This window comes from Rhineura floridana, chromosome 8, assembly GCF_030035675.1.
Source record: "Rhineura floridana isolate rRhiFlo1 chromosome 8, rRhiFlo1.hap2, whole genome shotgun sequence".
NCBI classification, from domain to species: domain Eukaryota; kingdom Metazoa; phylum Chordata; class Lepidosauria; order Squamata; family Rhineuridae; genus Rhineura; species Rhineura floridana.
Genome location: NC_084487.1, coordinates 24,101,843 through 24,122,946, shown reverse-complemented (window position 1 = coordinate 24,122,946; position 21,104 = coordinate 24,101,843). Strand labels below are relative to the sequence as shown.

The window sequence follows — 21,104 nt, the reverse complement described above, 5'->3', positions numbered from 1 at the left end:
ACTCTAAAATCAAAGATAATCCCAAATCCAAAGTTAGGATAAATTTAAAGTATAAAGCTTAGCCAAGCATAAATCCATTGTTACAAGGATCCTTTGGTTCCAACAAATAAATAGAAATTAAGAAGCAAAGGTGAATATTAGGCAATGGATGCTTTTCAGCCTTTGCTGCATGGACTTCTATACTTTTGTTCTAGTCAGAGATGGGGGCCACCCTGGTGGGATCATCAGTAGCAGCTGTGTTGCTGACCTGGCTTTCCAATACCTCAGATTACTGATGGTTATTGAGAGAGGGAGGGGCAAGGCAGCCGGGAGCTTGTCACGGTGCAAGTGTAGCAGCAGGAGCATTGGATTGACTCCACCGCTGTGTCTGTGCTGAGTTCCCCATTGCCTTGCCCTCCCCTTCTTGGTAATTGGGGGTGACCCGTGGTGTAGGGAAGCCAGATAAGCAGCCCCGGCCATCCCACCAGCTGATGACACCATTCACCAACCAGGGGTGAGGAATCCACCTCTCCCAATTAGCTTCACATTTTGGGAACATCTAACCTTTATCCGTGCACACTTCCTTTGTGGTCCATTTACAGCTCCTCTGACATACCAAACATTTGGGTATGTTATCTGGCTGGTAGGTTCTTTCTTGGTGCATCTTCTTTGAACTTCTAACCATCTGTATCATCGGCAAGATTATTTGCATCATGTTCATAGCATTTTTATTGGTTCACCAGCCATGGCACTTGCAAGCAAGGATGTTCTCATACACATTTTCAGTATGGGCTACCCATCAAGGCCATATTCCCAATTTCTGGGCATAGTCTCAGTCCTGTTGTTGTTGTTGTTATTATTATTATTTGATTTATATCCCACCCTTCCTCCCAGCAGGAGCCTAGGGCGGCAAACAAAAGTACTAAAAACATTAAAACATCATAAAAACAAACTTTAAAACACATTAAAACAAAACATCTTCAAAAATGTTACTTAAAAAAGCTATCAAAACATCTTCTAAGATTAAAAACAGTTAAAAAAAGAAAGTTTAAGAACATATTAAAAAGCTGCTCTTCATTTCCCTTTTTACCAGCACCTGCTAGGCCCTTAACCAGAGCAGTCTGTCATGTTTTGGTAGCTTCTCAGCAAGGAACATCAGCGTGTAACAAACGACCCTCTGTGATTTTCCATTTCAAGTTCTTATTTAGCTTTCTCAGCTTCTTTTGTTTAATTCTGTGTTCAGGTACACTCTTGCACGTGAGGTCTAAATTATGAATCTTGTCTTCACAAAATTTCTTCAAACATGTGACTCTGGGATCTTAAATATGAGTCTTTTGCCTGCTCAGGACCAGAGTATAATTTAACTGTTTCAGGACCAGTTTGACACTAAGGATCAGACTCCCACATGTGTAGCTAATGTGAATACTTAAGTAAATGACTACCTCCATCCACATCACAATGTCCAGCCATATCCCATGAAATGATTATATGCACTTTTTTTGTGTGAATCTGGGTCTGTATCTAGAACCACCAGTTGCTGCACAGAACCAGAAATGGACAGTGGTCATTAAGTGCAAATATAACTGCCTGTTGGTGTTCCCCCTCCAGGCTTTCTGTCCAAATTTATTAGCCCCACTGCAGGCAGGTATCTGCCCATGTATTGCTTATTATGTGCCAATAAGACACAGGAGAGATGCATTCACTGTAGAGAGCTTTATTATATTTGGACCCTCTGCTGGTGATATCTTCCTGTCTCTTAAGTACTTTCTTCATATGGAAACAGCTGAGAATGATTGCCCATGTGTGGACAAAATAATGTTCCAGCACAATTTGTGGCGTATGCATGAGACTGTGTTACTTAGTTTCTGTTGGCAGCTTGCCACATCTATATGAATTGTTTAAGACTGTTGTTCACTGTTATATTTGTTACCTTCTTAGCACTGACGCACATGACTATTAGCCACAAGATACCTTATTAAAAATCCTGCTCATACTGTCTCCAACCCTCATGCCAGCTGGACACATGTAGCTGCAACCATCTGGAGGATTGGCATTTGCAATGGCAAGCAAAGAGCTTATTCCTATGTGTACTAGCAGTTCAACATGACTGGTTGGCCACAGGGAAGAACCCTGCTTGTGAAGATTTATAAGCAGTTTTCCAATGGCAACCTCTCAACACAGTGACAATGTGAATCAGCTTCTAGACTGAGCCTTAAGGGAGCTATATCTATACAACTCAGGAAGAGCCATTAACTCAGTGGGCAGGCTTTTTGACGAAGAGGATGTGGTGCTTTTAGAATCTCAGTACTTCGGTAAGCCATCTGTCACATTCATTTGATGCCTACCACCACCACATATATAAGCACACCCTGTTTGGCTATACACAACAGAGGGTAAGCCCTCATTGATGCCTTCCTACTAGATTGTGGATATAATCTACAGAATAGGTTACAACAAAATAATTAGATTTTAGGTGGTTTGCTACTATTTATTAGCAGCACTTATTGACTAATTGGGTGTTAGAACAAATTAAACCAGAACTATCATTAGAAGCCAAAATGATGAAACTGAGGTTATCATACTTTGGACACATAATGAGAAGATATGATTCACTAGAAAAGACAATAATGCTGGGAAAAACAGAAGGGAGTAGAAAAAAAGGAATACCAATCAAGAGATGGGTTGATTCCATAAAGGAAGCCACATACCTGAACTTACAAGATCTGAACAGGATGGTTTATAACAGATACTATTGGAGATCATCATAGGGTCGCCATAAGTCGTAATCGACTTGAAGGAACATAACAGCAATAAAACATTGGCTTATAGCCCTTATGCCAAAAAATATCATTTGTATAGAATATACAAATCTTTCTTTCTATTTTTATGGATTGATTGTATGGAAATTAAGGAATTAGAGCATGGTATTTAAGTTCATTAAAATAATTTCTTCTCTCTTTCAGACACCGGATATCTAAATCTAAGTTTAGGTAAGTATTGCAATAGATTTTTAAACTTTTTTACACATCTCTACTGATTCTTTGTGTGAACATCCCATCTATCTTGTTGCTATTGCTACTGCTGTAAATAGTAACAACATGGCACTGGTATAGTGCCAGCTAAAGATTTTGATGTGTAGGCTACTGGGCTACTTTCTTCACCACTTTTTCTAATGAAGGGGAAATCTAATAAAGTTGGGAGCTGTTAACACGATTAGCTTTGATTGTTTATAAAAGCGTAACTCCAAGAACTCGGAGGGGAACATAATATATATATATATATATATATATATATGAATTTGTTTATTCATTTAAATTATTTTTGCTTGAGTTATTCAGTAAAGATGGATAAGATTGTATGAAACAATACTGATTTTTTAATATTCTTTTATGTGTATGTATCACTATCTGTAGTTTAAAGTTGACAACAAGGACATTGAACGTGTCAAGGATTATCAGTACCTTGGCACAGTCATTAACAAAAATGGAGACAATAGTCAAGAAATCAGAAGAAGGCTAGGACTGGGGAAGGCAGCTATGAGAGAACTAGAAAAAGTCCTCAAATGCAAAGATGTATCACTGAACACTAAAGTCAGAATCATTCAGACCATGGTATTCCTGATCTCTATGTATGGATGTGAAAGTTGGACAGTGAAAAAAGCGGATAAGAGAAAAAGAGGTTATCATACTTTGGACACAATCATACATAAAGAGGTTATCATACTTTGGACACATAATGAGAAGACATGATTCACTAGAAAAGACAATAATGCTGGGGTAAAGAGAAGGGAGTAGAAAAAGAGGAAGGCCAAACAAGAGATGGATTGATTCCATAAAGGAAACCACAGACCTGAACTTTCAGGATCGGAACTGGGTGGTTCATGACAGATGCTATTGGAGGTCACTGATTCATAGGGTCGCCATAAGTTGTAATCAACTTGAAGGCACATAACAACAATTACTATCTGTATTCTGTTTTACTAGTCAATCAAAAATAAAAACCAAAGGAGTACAAAAATTATGTAGATGTGGGAAGAAAGTGATCATTAGAACAGGCTTAGTGTTGACTTCATTGTGTCTCCAGCTGTTTTCTGAAGTCAGAGACACACGACCTTAGTCAGATTCTGCCCTTTTTTACTCCAAAACTTGGGGAAATGCAGTTCCAGTCCATTTCTCTGTGAAATCAGCTTCACACAGAAAACATAATCGTTTGGTAGATCAACTTGTTGCCACTCCATGATGTGTCCAATGAAAACCTTTTGCTGTAGGTTGGGCAGAGACAGTAATTGGTCCAATGCTTTGCTGTGGGCGGTCCTAAAAAATCTGAGATCAGCAGCGGGGAAGGGAGATGTGTTCAGCCATGGGCAAACACATTTGAAACTGAAGCCAGAGAAAATGGTGTGGCAGGTTTTGAAGTGGCTAGTGTGTCTGCAGCCTAAGAGTTAGGACCATACCTTCAAGAGACCTGAATGGGCCTGGTTCCCTCAGGATTCCTTCTGGTGTCTCGTTGCTAGTGGAGAGGAAAGGAAAAATGTGCAGCATTTATAGCATTTAAGTGTTATCAAATTAAAGTGTATTTTATTAATATATAATACAATGAAATAACTTGAAGCATATTAGACTTTAAGCATATCTGTATGCTCTGGCTGTTCTGCAGTTATTCCCTGCTCCCTCATCACAATATTTTTAGCCTTGTAGCTTTTGAGAGGGTGCCCAATGTGTTAATACATTTAATAATGCCACAAGGCAATCTTCTCCAACCTTGGGTCTCCCCAGATATTGTTGGACTTCATCCCACACCATCCCTGATAACTGACCATGTTGGCTGGGAATTATGGGGGTTGTAATCCAACAAAATTTGGGGACCTACAGTTAGAAAAGACTTCCATAAGGTGTTGTTCTCTTATAAGAACTGTGTGTCTGATAGGATGTTGCTGTAAGATTCACATTGTGTTCATATTAGCATATTATTGATTGCTGATCTAGAATGTAGTTTGTGCTTATTGCTGGACAGAGACTGAGAGAGACAGGAATGACCAAAGAGGATGCATGTCCCACATTACACATACATTGAACACATACCCAAACCCATTAGCTTTATTATCAAGGAGTCAAGTGTTGCTTGGAAACTGGTTGCTAAGCAGACTAAATTCTGAAGAGTAGGAAATGTATAATTAGCTTTAAATATTTTTGTGTGGTTAGTAATTATCCTCAGAAATCACTGTGACACTCATGAGGGGCTATGTGTTCCAGGAAACATAACGTGGCATTGTACTCACACTCCATCTCAGCACATGGTATCCATAGCTTTGGGTTCATGGGAGAAAATGCTCAACCTTGCTAACGCAGTTGCTGAAAATAATTTTGGACAAGGGAGTTTCTTTGTTGTTGTTGGGATCTTGATAGCTGTTAACCCCCACTTTGAAATGCTGAATAGTTACAATTACACATTACAGAGACAAGATGGGGCCAGATTTTCCACTGATTTCTGTGGGCAGTGATAATGCCTATAGTTATCCAGTAATTCGGAGATTACTGTTTTATGGAAATGAGAAAGGCCTGGGGAACATCTGTAGCTGCTGATGGATGGGGTTGTAGCCTCCCACACACTACCACTGGCTACCTACTTTTGAGTGATTAGAACCCATCTATGTAAACTTAACTTTGGTTCAAAATGAACAACACAGGCATTTGAATCAGTGCCCTTGTGCTGTCTTGACTTCCATGAGATGAAAGCAAAATGGGAAGCAAGAAATAGTGCCTTCTACTCATTTCCAATAGAACCTTCATTTCTGGAGTTGTTGTGCACAGGTTCCAGTCACAGGCTACCGCTGATTAAAGGAAAGGATACATGTGTGTACACCTATGGTAGAGAATATGCATGCCTATGAATGTAAGTGTCTATTTTGTATAAAACCATCTTGCTATTCACAAATAGTGAAATAAAAATGAAAAAAGGTGAGGAAAGAAAAAACCCTAAAATGCTTTGGCATAGCTTGCACTTTGATGCAATGTGGCTTGCTACAAATGTGCACATTGCGCCATGATGACAGTGTAGCATGCAACACAGAAAGGGCTATTCAAAATAAATACTGTATGTCTGCCCACTTTCAGCAACAACCCACACTCAAAAGAGTTCCTTATAGGGATGCTATCAAAGCTTTATAGGCTTTGCTGGATTATTGGGCAACAATATTAAACAATGTGCGGGTCTGTCTTCTTTTGCCTCTTTCTTTGCATGTTCAGAGAGACAGAATAAATTCTAGGGATGAGAGAGAAATTCAATTCAAGTCTCATTTAAAACTGAATCTATCAAATTCACACCTTCTGAAACAATATGCAAACTAGAATCCTTTGAAATTCACATTCATCCACATTTTGCTATGCATTTCACCAACTAATGTTTACAAAAATGCATATCCTATAGAATAATAATTCCTATAGGAAAAATCTCTCCTATAGGAAGCTCAAATTAATCCTTGGGGATCAGAAGTCACTTCAGAAGGTTTTTCCAACCACTGTTTTTTTCCTGTTTCCTTTTTTCAAGCCGCTACTGGCGTAGATGGAATCGGTTCTGCAGACGAAAATGTCGAGCTGCTGTCAAATCCAATGTGTTCTACTGGCTCGTGATCTTCCTTGTGTTTCTTAACACTCTCACCATTGCCTCTGAACATTACAACCAACCAGACTGGCTCACTGAAGTCCAAGGTAAGAAGAATTATGTATTTTCTTTTACTGCTATGAGTGTACATAATTTGGCAATTAATTAAAATTTTCTTTGCAAGTGTACATAAACTGAACTGAACTGAATGTACATAAAGTAAAACCATTTAATTGCATAAGTATCAGAAATAATTAATTAGAAAAGATCAAGGACCCTACTCTCTCTCAAAATATTGTCTGTTTTGCTCTATTGTTTTTCATGATTACTTACTGGCTGGCTAGCATAAGGAAGAGAAATTATGAACAGACACTAAAGCACCACTGTTTGCAGCCCCATGTTCAAAGTCCATATAATTATAATTAATCCATTAACCAAATTACATAACTAGGTTCCCAGTGCTCTGTGTGACAACACAAACAGCAAAGGTACTACTGAGGTTCAGACACCACAACTATGTAATGCAGGGATGGAGAATCTCTGACTCTTGGGTCTTGTGAATTCTCAGAGGTTTCCTGTATGGCCCTCAAGGCTTTTGATCCTTGAACCAGCTCCCTAATTCTTGTCTTCCCAGCTGGCTGTGGACAGAGGAGGAAAGTAGCAGAAAACAGATGCTGGATGCCTGATCTGGACTGAGTCTGCCATGGGAGTAAAAGGGCTTTAACCTTTTACCCCTCACTGTGGTCCCAATCTGGATTAGGCCTTTGTGCCTGCAATTTGCACTGCCAAAAAAAGGATCCATTAAAAACTATGGATCCTTCTTTGACAATGCAAGTTTGGAGGTGCAGCCCTTATGATCCAGATCAGGATCACAGTGGGGGCAAAGTGCTAAAGCCCTTCTACCACCTCCACCTCCACCCCACACCCCATGATCTCAGTCCAGATAAGGCAGTCTGGACCTGCTGTTTGCATTGGGCAGGGAAGCTACCACTGTATCCAATGTGAGGTTTTTCACCAGTGCAAATTGCAGTGGGGTCATGTGTGTGTGTAAAGAAGTGAATGGATAACATAAATGGGGTGTGCTACTGTATGTGTGTGCAATAGAAAGAGTGTGGGTGGTCATGCCCATTTTAAGCTCTGGGCACACCTGCTTTTGGCTGTGGCCATGCCCGCTGCTGGCATGCAGCCACCAATAAGTCTTATATGTGTATGCATTTGACCATGCCTGTGCTTTTCACCCTTCTCCTTTTCACATTGACTTGTGTGCCAAAGAGCCCCTGCATATCTTCTAAACAAGCCCTGTGTGTTGCACAGGTTTAACTGAGGATGGTGAATGACATTCCTGATAAGGATGATACCTCCTTCCAATAGGAGGCGTCATCATCCTCAGTAAACAGAAATTCATCGTTAAGACATATTTCTATTCTCTGGGGCATGTTTTAGAGTGAATGCAGCATGCCCAGGACTTGTGGGCCTCGTAATCGCACTATGCAAACTGAGCTTACACCCTAGAAGACACCCCAGATTCCTGTGTGACTGCACATTTCAGAAGAAGAGTAGTAGTGATGGGCAAGCTGTCTTTCAGTGAAGCTTATCTTCCACTGCTGATCTTCTAATTGAGAAAACCTGACAAGCTTCCAAAGAAGCACAGGCCCTCCCAGGACATGGTTTAAAGACCATTCTTCTAGAATAGGGACACTCATGGATATCTAGTAACTCTTACTGCTGTACACAGCACTCATTTTCAGGGTTGTGGAAGTTGTGTTACAATCCTAACTGGAAAAATGCAGAATGTAACCTCCATCATATCTGAAGCCAGCTGAGGCGGAGGGTGGAGGGGGTCTCCACCTTTTGCTGGACCAGTTCCAGGATTGATGCAGCCGTGAGCCCCAGCAATGGGCTCTCAGAGGATCTGTGGGGCTTTGAATCTGGAGATGCAATGCCTCACCAATCTGAAATAGTCCACTCTAGGACTTTCTGCTATCTACCACTAGTGGAAAGTTGCTACCCACCTGGGCACAGCTGTAGCCTTCACCACCCAGAGTCCTTCCACCAGCGGCGCTCCTCTCTACCAGTGGAAACTGGTGCACAGGTGTGCCATCCTACAGACACCTCAAATTAACAACAAAGGAGGGGTTAGGGTTGCAGAGTCACAGTCAGTATATATTAGGGGGGAAATCTTATTGTTCTTTTGAGCTTTCATGATTTAGCAGTTAGCAGAACCAAAATCAGATGTGTGATAGAATTTAGCTACAATGGATATCAAACAAGGGTACAGATGAAACAAAATTCTACTCAGATTAGAATTTTCAGTTTTGATATCAAGAGTTGTATCCAATGTTAGTTAGAGTAGACCCACTGAAGTCAAAGAACTTAAGGAAGTTAGTCATGTCCATTGATTTTAATGGGTCTGCTCTGAGTTTAACTAATATTAGATACAATCCCAGGTGAAATATTGCCCCAAAATCAATAAAAACAAAACATAAGTTAAAAGTTCCCATGAATGGATTGTTGAAGGCAGCAGTTGCAACGGATAAAGCCTAATTTTGCATTTTTTTTAAAGAAAGATTTTTGTTGTCCTTACGATCTTTTTGTTATGTTGGTTTTTCAGTGCCACTATAATGATCATTATTTGTCTATTTATTTTTATGAGACACTGCCAATAAGGTACTGCTGGCTCTTTTCACGGCTGAGATGCTGCTGAAGATGTACAGCCTGGGTCTTCAAGCCTATTTTGTGTCTCTCTTCAACCGCTTTGACTGTTTCATTGTGTGTGGTGGAATCCTAGAGACCATCTTGGTGGAAACAAAGATCATGTCACCACTGGGTATCTCAGTGCTGAGATGTGTGCGACTCCTGAGAATCTTTAAAATCACAAGGTATTTCTTGCTCTCTCTTATTCTCTCTTTTTATTTTTTTATATTTAATAGAGTTAACCTGGCGAAAGGAAAATGTTGCTCATTTTTATGTGGAAATATTGTGCATAGTAATGCCCTAGGCAAATGTTATTATCTGGCATCCTTTTGTACAAATTATTCCATCCTTGAATCTTCCTTCTTGCCATATATATGTGGCTCTTTATATAATTATTTATTTTATTTACAGTATGTATAGGCTGTCTTATAACAAAGTTCTCAAGTAATAAAAAAGTAAAAGTAAAATTCAGTAATAATAAAAAGAAAAAAAGGATAGCTACAGAATAAAACACGTGTAGAGGGTCAGAACAAAAGAAGGTCTTCTTCTGGTGCCAAAATGACACCATGGTAGACACTCAGTGAACCTTTCTGAGGAAGGCATTCTACAGTTCGGGAGCCAGCACTAAAAAAGGGTCTCTCCTTCCTAGTCACATACTGTACCTCACCTGGTGGGGGCATTTGGAGAAAGGTCTCTGAAGATTTCACAGACAGGATAGGTACTTGTGAAGAGAGATGTCCCTTCAAGTACCCTGGTCCCTAGTCATGAATGGCTTTAAAGATCAGAATCAGCACCTTGAATTGGGCTCAGAAATGGACTGTGAGCCAGTGGTGAAGAACTGATGTGACATTATTGGTATCATCATCAACAACATCATCAGTAATTGAATATATATCCTACCCTTCCTCTCAAAGGAGCCAAGGGCAGCAAACATAAACAAAACAATTTAACAAGTAAAAGAAAAACTTACTAAAAACACTTAAAAACATTCCAAAACACAATTACAATTAAAAACATTCTAAGTTAAAACTTTCTTTCATAAGTGATCTTCGGGTTGCCAGAAACAGTACCCTTCAGCCGTATACTCTTATTGCCTAGTCTGCCATCTCGCAAACATACTCTGAACTAACTGACATTTCCAGACTATTTTCAAAAGATGCCCCACATACAAATGCATTGCAGTAGTCCAAATAGGAGGTTACTAGGGTAGGGATAATTTAAGCAAGGATATTTCTGTCTAGGTAGGGTTATTGCTGAAGTAGAAACTGCTTGTGCCTTCAGTGATAAAGTTGGATAAATGAGCACCTCCAGACGATAGACCTAATTGCTTACAATAAGGGTGGGAAATTTATCTCCTGTAGACTAGTGTGGGCCCACAGCCTCCCCTCCTCCCCTTTGGTGTGGCAATTAGGCTTAGGAAAAAATGCTTTCTTTGTGTGAATGGGAGTTTTTTTTTTTCTAATTCTAATTGCTGTGCTGGAGGCAATTTTTGGGGAAGGGTGGCACCTGGGAGGGAAAGGTTGACACTCTTCTTCTGTGCACTGCAGTCTCCTCCTGAAAATTGCCCCTGCATGACAATTAGGCTTGGAAAAATGCCTCCAAGGAAATGCGGTCCTCAGCATAAAAAAGGCTCCCCAGCTGTCCTTCAAGGGGAGTGCAATCTCCTCTAGAACAGGCTGTACATACAGCACTTACCTGGGCAGCTGAACCACCTACTATCAGTACCTCTGTCTTGTCTGGATTGAGCTTCAGTTTATTGGTCTCAGCCAGCCCATTCCTGCTTCCAGGCACTGATAGCCCTCTTGCTGCTTCACCTGCATTATATGAAAAGAGAAATAGAATTGGGTGTCATCCACATATCAATGACACCTCACTCTATATTTCTGGATGACTTCATTCAGTGATTTCATACAGATCTTTAAAGGCATTGGGGATAAATATAGAACCCTCTGGGATCCAAAAGCATAAATACCAAAGAGTCAAGGAGAAATCCCCCATCACTTTCTGGAATTGGCTTTAAGAACATAAGAACATAAGAAGAGCCTGCTGGATCAGGCCAGTGGCCCATCTAGTCCAGTATCCTGTTCTCACAGTGGCCAACCAGGTGCCTGGGGGAAGCCCACAAGCAGGATCCGAGTGCAAGAACACTCTCCCTTCCTGAGGCTTCCGGCAACTGGTTTTCAGAAGCATGCTGCCTCTGACTAGGGTGGCAGAGCACAGCCATCACGGCTAGTAGCCATTGATAGCCCTGTCCTCCATGAATTTGTCTAATCTTCTTTTAAAGCCATCCAAGCTGGTGGCCATTACTGCATCTTGTGGGAGCAAATTCCATAGTTTAACTATGCGCTGAGTAAAGAAGTACTTCCTTTTGTCTGTCCTGAATCTTCCAACATTCAGCTTCTAGGTATATATAGAATCACTGGGAAACTGTACTGCCAAACTCATTTTGAATAGCTTCTCCATAAAAATACTGTGGTTAATAGTAATGAAAGCCTCAGAGAGGTCTAGGAGAATGAACAGGACCGCACTTCCCCTGAAGATGGTTGGGTAATCTCTGGGGAGTTTGCAAACTACATGAGTATTTTAAAGGACCTGATAAATGCTTTATATTTGACCCACTGAGAATATTGTCAGCCATGAAAAGACCCAACTCTAACCCGAGGGCAGGGGTTCCCAAACTGTGGACCATAGACTACCAGTGGTCTGCGATCTTCATTCAGGTGGTCCAGGCATGTCTGTATTAAATATTCATATTGATTTTTAATTGTTTTTATTGCTTCTGTTATTTCTTATATTTTATTATATTTTGAATTCTATGGAATGCAAATTGTAATACAAGAACATACAATATAAGATATAAAAGAAACAATTAAAATACAATTAAAATATAGCATCAAGCACAGTGGTTTCCAATTGCTACAACAGGCAGAAAAATTATTAAATGGCCTGCCAAGACCAGTAGCAATTTTCAAGTGGTTCTTGGGGGGCGGGGGGGGGATTGGGAACCACTGCCCTAGAAAATTAAAACAGTAAAAAAATACTCAAATTTAAACATTTCTGGAACTAAGACTGTAATCTTAACCCCACTTTCCTGAGAGTAAACCCCACTGAATTCAACAGGACATTATTAGGATTGTGCTGTAAAACTGCAAACTGCAAAGCAGAGCATACCATACCAGACATCATAATTGCAAACTGCACTACATTAACTTGGACACCAAGAATAACGTAAGAATTTTACCTGCAACTTAAATGAATAATATGTCTAAATTCCACATAGTGCACAACATCCTGCAGGCTTCAACTTATTATCAGAGTTGATGTTTTTCAAGGTCAAGGGGATAAAAACTTAAGTCACAGAAGATACACAAGCATAATGCCATTTGACCTCTAGGAAGAAGATAGAGACATAGCAGTGCCAGATAATCTCCAGTTTAGAAAGCTTGCATTCTGATCTTTTGGCACTTGATGATTGATTTACCCAGTCCAAATTATCCACTGTGCTAGATGCAAAAGAAATTTTATTTCTATAATTAGAAATATAATATTTATAGTATAATATTTTTCTGTCTTCTCTGTTAAGATAGCTATATATTGTTGTATAAAGTAATTTTATTCTCTGGCTGGATCTGGCAGACCAGTAACTCATTCACTAGCAGTATATGCCAAGTATTGTAAAATACTCGCTGGATCGTCACCTTGTAGTGGTGAGTGGGCTTGCGTGTTCCAATGAACCCTGTGAGCAATGCGTTCGGGAGTCATGTACTCCCAGCAGGGTCACCCATGGCAGTAAGGTCAAGGGAGAGGAACCAGACAAAGAACGATTCAAGAAAGTCCTGAATGGCAGAACAGGTGGAGGATAACAGTGTGTACATTACAACGGCTGTGAAGGCGGATGAAGGCTGGAGCAGATAAAAGACTTCCAATCGTCATGGTATCCATGCCATTGGATCAAAGCCTTTTTCTGTCAAGATTGTGTGTTGATTGTCATGCACCGATCTCCCCACATAAAACAAATTCACGCACAGGTGTCTTCCAAGCAAACCAAACCAAATCAAAAGTCCCATGGTGAACAGCGAATGGTAACGGGGGCAGGACCGTGAAATCTGGAAGCCCCTAGTCATGGACCAGCACATGGATGGTGGATACAGACTCAGTCGTCCTGGCTCAAGGACCAAGGCAGTTTGGCAGCTGTATCCACGACTGAGCAGTCCTATTCAGTCCTATTCAGGATCCACTCTGCTCACCCCGTATGGGGAGGGGGCTAGAAAAGGTGCCCTAAACATAGTCTGCCTCATCTCTCTCCCTGACTGGATTACTGCATCCAGTGGGCTCACTACTTAGCGGTCGCAAAAGACAATTGAATTTTGGAACATGGAATATACAGACATTGCTGGACAATACAGATAGTGAATGTCCTGAACGCAGGACTGCCATCATTGCGAGGGAGTTTAGATGTTTTAATATTGAAATAGCAGCACTCCAAGAAACTCAAAGAGCAGGAGAAGGACAACTGAAGGAAGAAAAAGGAAGTTATACCTTCTTCTGGAAAAGACTGCCTGAACAAGAATGACGAATACATGGAGTAGGCCTTGCTATTAACAATCATCTTAGAATCATAGAATAGTAGAGTTGGAAGGGGCCTATAAGGCCATCAAGTCCAACCCCCTGCTCAATGCAGGAATCCAAATCAAAGCATTCCCGTACAGATGGCTGTCCGGCTGCCTCTTGAATGTCTCCAGTGTCAGAGAGCCCACTAGCTCTCTAAGTAATTGGTCCCATTGTCGTATGGCTCTAACAGTTAGGAAGTTTTTCCTGATGTCCAGTTGAAATCTGGCTTCCTGCAACTTGAGCCCATTATTCCGTGTCCTTTGAGATGATGGAGAAGAGATCCTAGCCCTCCTCTGTGTGGCAACCTTTCATGTACTTGAAGAGTGTTATCATATCTCCCCTCAGTCTTATCTTCTCCAGGCTAAACATGCCCAGTTATTTCATTCTCTTCTCATAGGGCTTGGTTTCCAGTCCCTTGATAATCCTTGTTGCCCTCCTCTGAACCCGTTCCAGTTTGTCTGCATTCTTCTTGAAGTGCGGAGACCAGAACTGGACACAGTATTCAAGATGAGGCCTAACCAGTGCTGAATAGAGGGGAACTAATACTTCATGTGATTTGAAAACTATACTTCTGTTAATGCAACGACAATTCCAAGATCCTTCTCACATGTTGTATTGCTGAGCCAAGTATCCCCCATCTTATAACTGTGCATTTGGTTTCTTTTTCCTAAGTGTAGAACTTTGCATTTATCCCTGTTGAATTTCATTCTGTTGTTCTCAGCCCAATGCTCCAGCCTATCAAGGTCTCTTTGAATTTTGTTTCTGTCTTCCACGGTATTAGCTATGCCCCCCAATTTTGTATCATCTGCAAATTTGATAAGCATGCTTTGTACCTCCTCATCCAAGTCGTTAATAAAAATGTTGAAGATCTTGTGAAGCTCTTGTCAGAAGTTCCTATTGGCATTATTGAACGACTCTCAACTCTCCGGTTAAAACTTGCCAAAAACCAGCAGGCAACTATTGTAAGTGCTTATGCACCAACATTAGATGCTGATGAAGACATCAAGGAAATTTTTTATAACCAGATGGACACCATCTTATCAGAGATACCTAAGGAGGATAAAATTATCCTCTTGGGTGATTTCAGTGCAAGAGTTGGGCGTGATTTCGATTTATGGCCAGAAACCATTGGGAAAGAAGGAGTTGGCAATAGCAACCTGAATGGCATTCTACTTCTGACTAAGTGTACAGAGCATAATCTTGTTATTACAAACATACTCTTTCATCAGAAAAATAAATTTAAAACATCATGGAAGCACCCTTGGCATCTCCTGGATTACGTAATTGTCCATGCCAGAGATCATTGTGATGTACTCTTCACTAGGGCCATGATGAGTGCTGATGACTGCTGGACAGATCACCGATTAATTCGACCCACTATGGCCATTAATATTGTTCCTCAATGTAGGCTCCAAGGAAAAAAAACCAAGGCATAAAATGAACATCCATGCCCTTCAAGATCCTATTAAGCAAGCCTGCTTTCAAACATCTCTCAAGAAACATCTACCAACAGAACTCCCTGAAAATGTCGAGGAACACTGGATTAAACTGAAGACATCCATTATTGCAGCATGTGAACAAACTATAGGATACCAAACTAAGAAACATCAGGATTGGTTTGATGAGAATGATAGTGAGGTTGAACATATCATCGACAAGAAAAGGAAAGCCTTCCAGATATGGCAGAAAGGCATTAACTGTGCTGCTAAGAAAAACATCTATGCCAGTGCAAAGGCTGAGGTCCAAAGAAGAACTAGAGAAGTTAAGAACGCCTGGTGGATAAAGAAAGCTCAAGAAATCCAGCACTTTGCAGATGCTGACGATGCACGGGGCTTTTTTAATGCCAGAAAGGCCATCTATGGACCAACAAATTACAGTACAAATCCTTTACATTCAATGGATGGTAGCAAACTTCTTACGGATAAAGAGTCTATTGCATTGCACTGGAAAGAGCATCTATTGTGGCTGATGAGGTCTTCTTGCAAATTCCACAACAACAAACTAGAGACGAGCTTGCAGTATCCCCTAATTTGGATGAAGTCAGTAAAGCCATCAATCAAATGAAGAACAACAAAGCTAGTGGACCTGATGGGATTCCTGCTGAAGTCTTTAAAGAAGGTGGGCCTGAACTTACACAACAATTTCATAAGCTCATTGAAAAAATCTGGATGAGGGAGGAGATCCCAGAAGACTTTAGGGACGCCATAATTATCACCCTTTTTAAGAAGGGTGATAGAACAGATTGTGGGAACTATCGAGGTATCTCTCTTCTTGCTACCGCAGGTAAAATCCTTGCAAGGATCCTCACAAATCGCCTCCCGCCGATCTCAGAGGATGTCCTCCCCGAATCTCAAAATGGTTTCCGCCCTTCCAGGGGGACAGTGGACATGACCTTCACTGCATGACAGCTTCAAGAAAAATGCCAGGAGCAGAATCGACCTTTATATATGGCGTGTATTGATCTGACTAAGGCCTTTGACACTGTGAATCGAACCGCTCTCTGGACCATCCTTCTGAAATGGGTGCCCTGACAAATTTGTGAATATTTTGCGACTCCTTCAAGACAACATGACAGCAACAATTTTGGACAACAATGGCTTTCAGAGCAATCCATTCAGAGTCGGATCAGACATAAAACAGGGATGCGTCATTGCTCCTGCCTTATTTGCTATCTTCATTGCTATGATTCTACACCTTATTGAGGGGAAACTTCCTACTGGTGTGGAAATCATATATCAAACAGATGGAAAGCTTTTTAATCTCAGTAGGCTGAAAGCAAAAAGTAAGGTAATGTCAACCTCTGTTGTAGAACTTCAATATGCCGATGATAATGTAGTCTCTGCACATTCAGAGAAAGATCTTCAAACTATCCTAAATGTCTTCGCAGAAGCATATGGAAAGCTTGGGCTCTCACTTAATATTAAAAAAACCAAAGTGCTTCATCAACAGGTGCGAACTAGTCCTTCTGTAGCACCATCAGTCCAGTTTAATGGTGTGACGTTGGAGAACGTTGATCACTTCCCCTATCTCGGCAGCCATCTCTCTGTAAAAGCTGACATCGATGCTGAAATTCAACATCGTCTGAGCTCTGTGAGTGCCACATTCTCCCGAATGAAGCATAGTGTTCGAAGATCAAGATATTTGCAGGGAGACCAAAATGCTTATTTACAAAGCCATTGTCCTACCGACCTTACTGTATGCCTGTGAAACATGGACCTTTTATAAATGCCATTCCCAACTTCTTGAAAGATTCCACCAAGGCTGCCTCCGGAAAATTCTGCAAATTACTTGGGAAGACAGATGGACTAACATTAGCGTTTTGGAAGAAGCAAAGACTACCAGTGTTGAAACAATGATCCTTCAACATCAACTTTGCTGGACCGGCCATACTGTTCAAATGCCTGATCACCGTCTTCCAAAGCAGCTACTTTACTCCCAACTTAAGGATGGAAACGGAACATTGGTGGACAGCAAAAGTGGTTTAAAGATGCTCTTAAAGCGAATCTAAAAAAATGTAACATGAACATCAACAACTGGAAAGTCTTGGCCCATGAACGTCCCAAATGGAGGTCAGCTATTATCAAAGGTGCTGTGGACTTTAAAGAAGCACGAATACAAGGCGAACGGTACAAACAAGCTAAGTGGAAGGCACGTCAAACAAATCCTCATTGCGACCATCTTCCATCTGGAAACCTATGTCCTCACTGTGGGAGGCTGTGTGGATCCAGAATTGGCCTCCACAGTCACTTATGGACCCTCTGTTAAAGTCCTTATCTTGGAAGACAATCTTATTCGGCCACGAGTGATAGCCAATGAATGAAGCCAAGTATTAAGGGCTCTTCACTGCTCCAGCCCAAACATCACCCTCTCCTCTATCTGGAGTCAGCCTGAATTTGGGATGCCTTCATTATACAGCCACAAGAGTGGCTGTACACTATAGCCAGCATGGATGTTTCACATTCTGCAATGTTAAATTGAAAATACACCCCATGCCATTCTGATGCTTCCCATAAGCTCATTTCAAAACAAAACCTTACAACACTTATAGTCCTGAACTCAGAAACGCTTGCTTAACAATTCTCTCAATTTTCATGGTGATAAACAAAACAGTCAGAAAGAATCGAGAGTTCAAAGTCTAAAGACAGGGGGAAAAAACCCAGAGCCCTTTTGGACTTTTTTCTCTGAGAGTTCTCATAATCTGTTGAAATTCATTAAAAATCAGCCAGACTCACAGAGTACCTGTAATCCTACTACTGACTTTGCCCCATACTCTGACCTTCATCTTCTTCAGTTTAAAAGTTAAAAAAATGCACGGCTGAATTTTAATTATTTTAAGAAGTGTATCATTGAAGTCTATTATAACATCAGGAACACTCAGTAAGAACCAATTGTCAGTGTTCTAAAAGCCAGACTCACAGCTGTTTGGCTTTGCTAATTAGGTGGCCATACCCATGCCAGACCTTTATTTCACTTTAGACAGTCATGGCTTCCCCCAGAGAATCCTGGAAAGTGTAGTTTGTGAAGGGTGCTGAGAGTTGTTAGGAGACTCCAGTTCCCCTGACAGCTTCAGTGGCCAGAGGGGTTTAACAGTCAGCCCCTCTTCTGGGAATTGTAGCTCTGTGAGGGGAATAGGGCATCTCCTAGCAACTCTCAGCACACTTAACAATCTACACTTCCCAGGATTCTTTGGGGGAAGCCATGACTATCTAAAGTGAAATAAAGGTCTGGTGTGGGTGTGGCCTCTGACAGTTTTGGATTAAATTTGGGTGGGAGACTACATGTGCCTACTGTAGAATAAAAAGGTGGGAAAACTCTGAAAAACAATGATACTGTTGACAATGTTTTCTTTTTGGAAAGGAAAGGGCCTTTCCGTCTGCCCACTGCCTGCCCACCCAATCTCCTCCCCCTTCCTCTGCTTCCCCGTCCTCCCCAGTCCCTGCCCCTCCCCCAAGGCAGTTTCACCTATCCTAAGCATGATTGTACCAGGAGTAAATCACATTGAACTGCAAATGATCAAACCTGCCTTCTCCTCCTCCTCCTAGCCCCTCACTTTTGCCTCTTCCTTTCCCCTTCTTTTGTTCCTCCTCCCCCTCCAATCATCTCCTCCTGCTGCCCCTCCTCCTCCTCTCCTCTCCTGTCTCTTCCCCCTCCTCCTCCTCCATGGTCAGTTTCACCTATTCTAAGGATGATTGCATGGCAGTAAATCCCATTGAACTCAATAAGCATGCAAATTATCAGACCTGCCTTTCCTCTCCCCCTCTCCTTCCCCCTCTCTCCTTCCCCTTCCCTCCCCTCCTTCCCCTCCTCTTCTTTCCTCCTCCCTTCTTCCTCCACTCTCCTCTTCCTTCTTTCACCTCCCCTACCCACTGTTTCTGTGAATATGTGAAATACAGCAACACTCTGCAAAATTTACACTAAAAAACTCCAAAAACAATTGTTGAATAATGGCACTGGCTATTCTGCAGAATAGTCTCCAGTGGACATGAGGAGTGTCTCAGTTTCCACAAGATAAAACAGTGGGAGGTGAAATATATTCTAGCAAATTTCAAGGTGTGCTCTATGTTTTTAATTGACCATGCCCACCTTTCCTTAAGTATAGTGATTTAACCATAGCAGGCTGAAAACATGCATCTTGGGTAGGCCAAGTTCCCCCCCAACAGTTAGATTCATTGCTTAAGTAGCAATATATTATAATCAGTCTGATTTTATATCAAACTGCAGTTTCAGATTCAACTGTTAATGCACCCAGAATAGAAATAGAACATAATCTCCAGTTTGAAACACAAAAGGCTGTCTTCACCATCATATGACACTGACCAATCTAAAGTCTTTGAAATTAATAAAAATAAATTTGACACAGATCTCTAGGATGAATAATGAAAGAAATATAATTTGCAAGGTTAGATTCTCTGTAGAAACAGTAGTAACACAGGACAGAAGCAAAGTAAGAAGAGCACCAACAAACATACAAAAATGTAATTCTCCATCTTTGGAGATAGGAGGTGTTGCCACCACTCACCACATGCTCAGACTGTTAAAGACGAACCCAAATTGTGTTTGCATTTTGACAAATTTGTAGGGCAGTACAATTTGTAGGGCAGTACAATATCTCAGATCCTCCGTGGTGCAGAGTGGTAAGCGGTGGTAACGCAGCCGAAGCTCTGCTCACAGCCAGAGTTCGATTCCAAAGGAAGGAGGAAGTCGAATCTCCAGTAAAAGGGGTCGAGGTCCACTCAGCCTTCCATCCATCCGTGGTCGGTAAAATGAGTACCCGGAATATGCTGGGGGGTAAAGAAAGGCCGGGGAAGGAACTGGCAGTCCCACCCCATATATACGATCTGCCTGGTAAATGTCGAAAGACGTCACCCTAAGAGTCGGGAACGACTCGCACTACAAGTGCGGGAACACCTTTACTTTACAATATCTCAGAGAGGAGGTCAGGTCTCCTGCTCTCCTGGTGCATTCACTGTAGCTGTCCAAATTCCCTGCTTTTTAAAGTTTGATAGAAATATTTGTTGGCTATAGGTATGTTCTTTTTTTTTTTTACAATAATTTTTTATTCAAATTTTCATAAAACATACAAAACAAAATCATAAAACATTCAAAGACAAAAAACAAAACAAAACAAAAATGATTAAACAAAAAAATAAAATGTTGACTTCCCATTTGTCGCAGATCAAATCAGTTATAGGTCTACAATATATAACAATCCTGTCTCTTAAATTATATTATAAAATCACTTTCCTCCAGTAGTTATCTTAATTAATCATCAAATCTCATAAACATTACTTTATTCTTTCCACAAAAAGTCAAAGAGAGGTTTCAATTCTTTAAGAAATATATCTATCAATTTTTCTCCAAATAAACATGTTGATTAATCCATCTCGTTAATAATAATAATAATCTTATTGTCATAACCATAGTCCAAATAAACATATCGATTAATCCATCTCATCAAAATCTGTTAGGTCCAATAATTTCAATAGCCATTATTCCATTATCCATATTAATTCCATCTTCCATCTTCAATAGTCCTGTTAAGTCCAGTAATTTCAGTGTCCAATCTTCCATTATCAGTATTCCATAATAATCTTGCTGTCATAGCCATAGTCATATAATAAGAGTCTGATGGGAATTTCCTCTATCCCAAATATTTTCTTGCCATCAATTCTGAATAAGTTGCTGAAATATTGTTGTAAAGTCATATCTCTGTTCTTCTT

At 40.8% G+C, this 21,104-nt stretch overlaps 1 protein-coding gene across 1 annotated transcript in view; it reads left to right on the top strand.

The window, feature by feature from the left end:
- CACNA1C (calcium voltage-gated channel subunit alpha1 C) overlaps nt 1-21,104 on the top strand; it is a 722,305-nt gene that overhangs the window by 538,675 nt on the left and 162,526 nt on the right. The window contains exons 12-14 of the mRNA XM_061638625.1: nt 2,943-2,969; nt 6,526-6,686; nt 9,233-9,458. Of these exons, the coding sequence (XP_061494609.1) occupies nt 2,943-2,969; nt 6,526-6,686; nt 9,233-9,458 (414 nt within the window). The remainder of the gene's footprint in view (nt 1-2,942; nt 2,970-6,525; nt 6,687-9,232; nt 9,459-21,104) is intronic.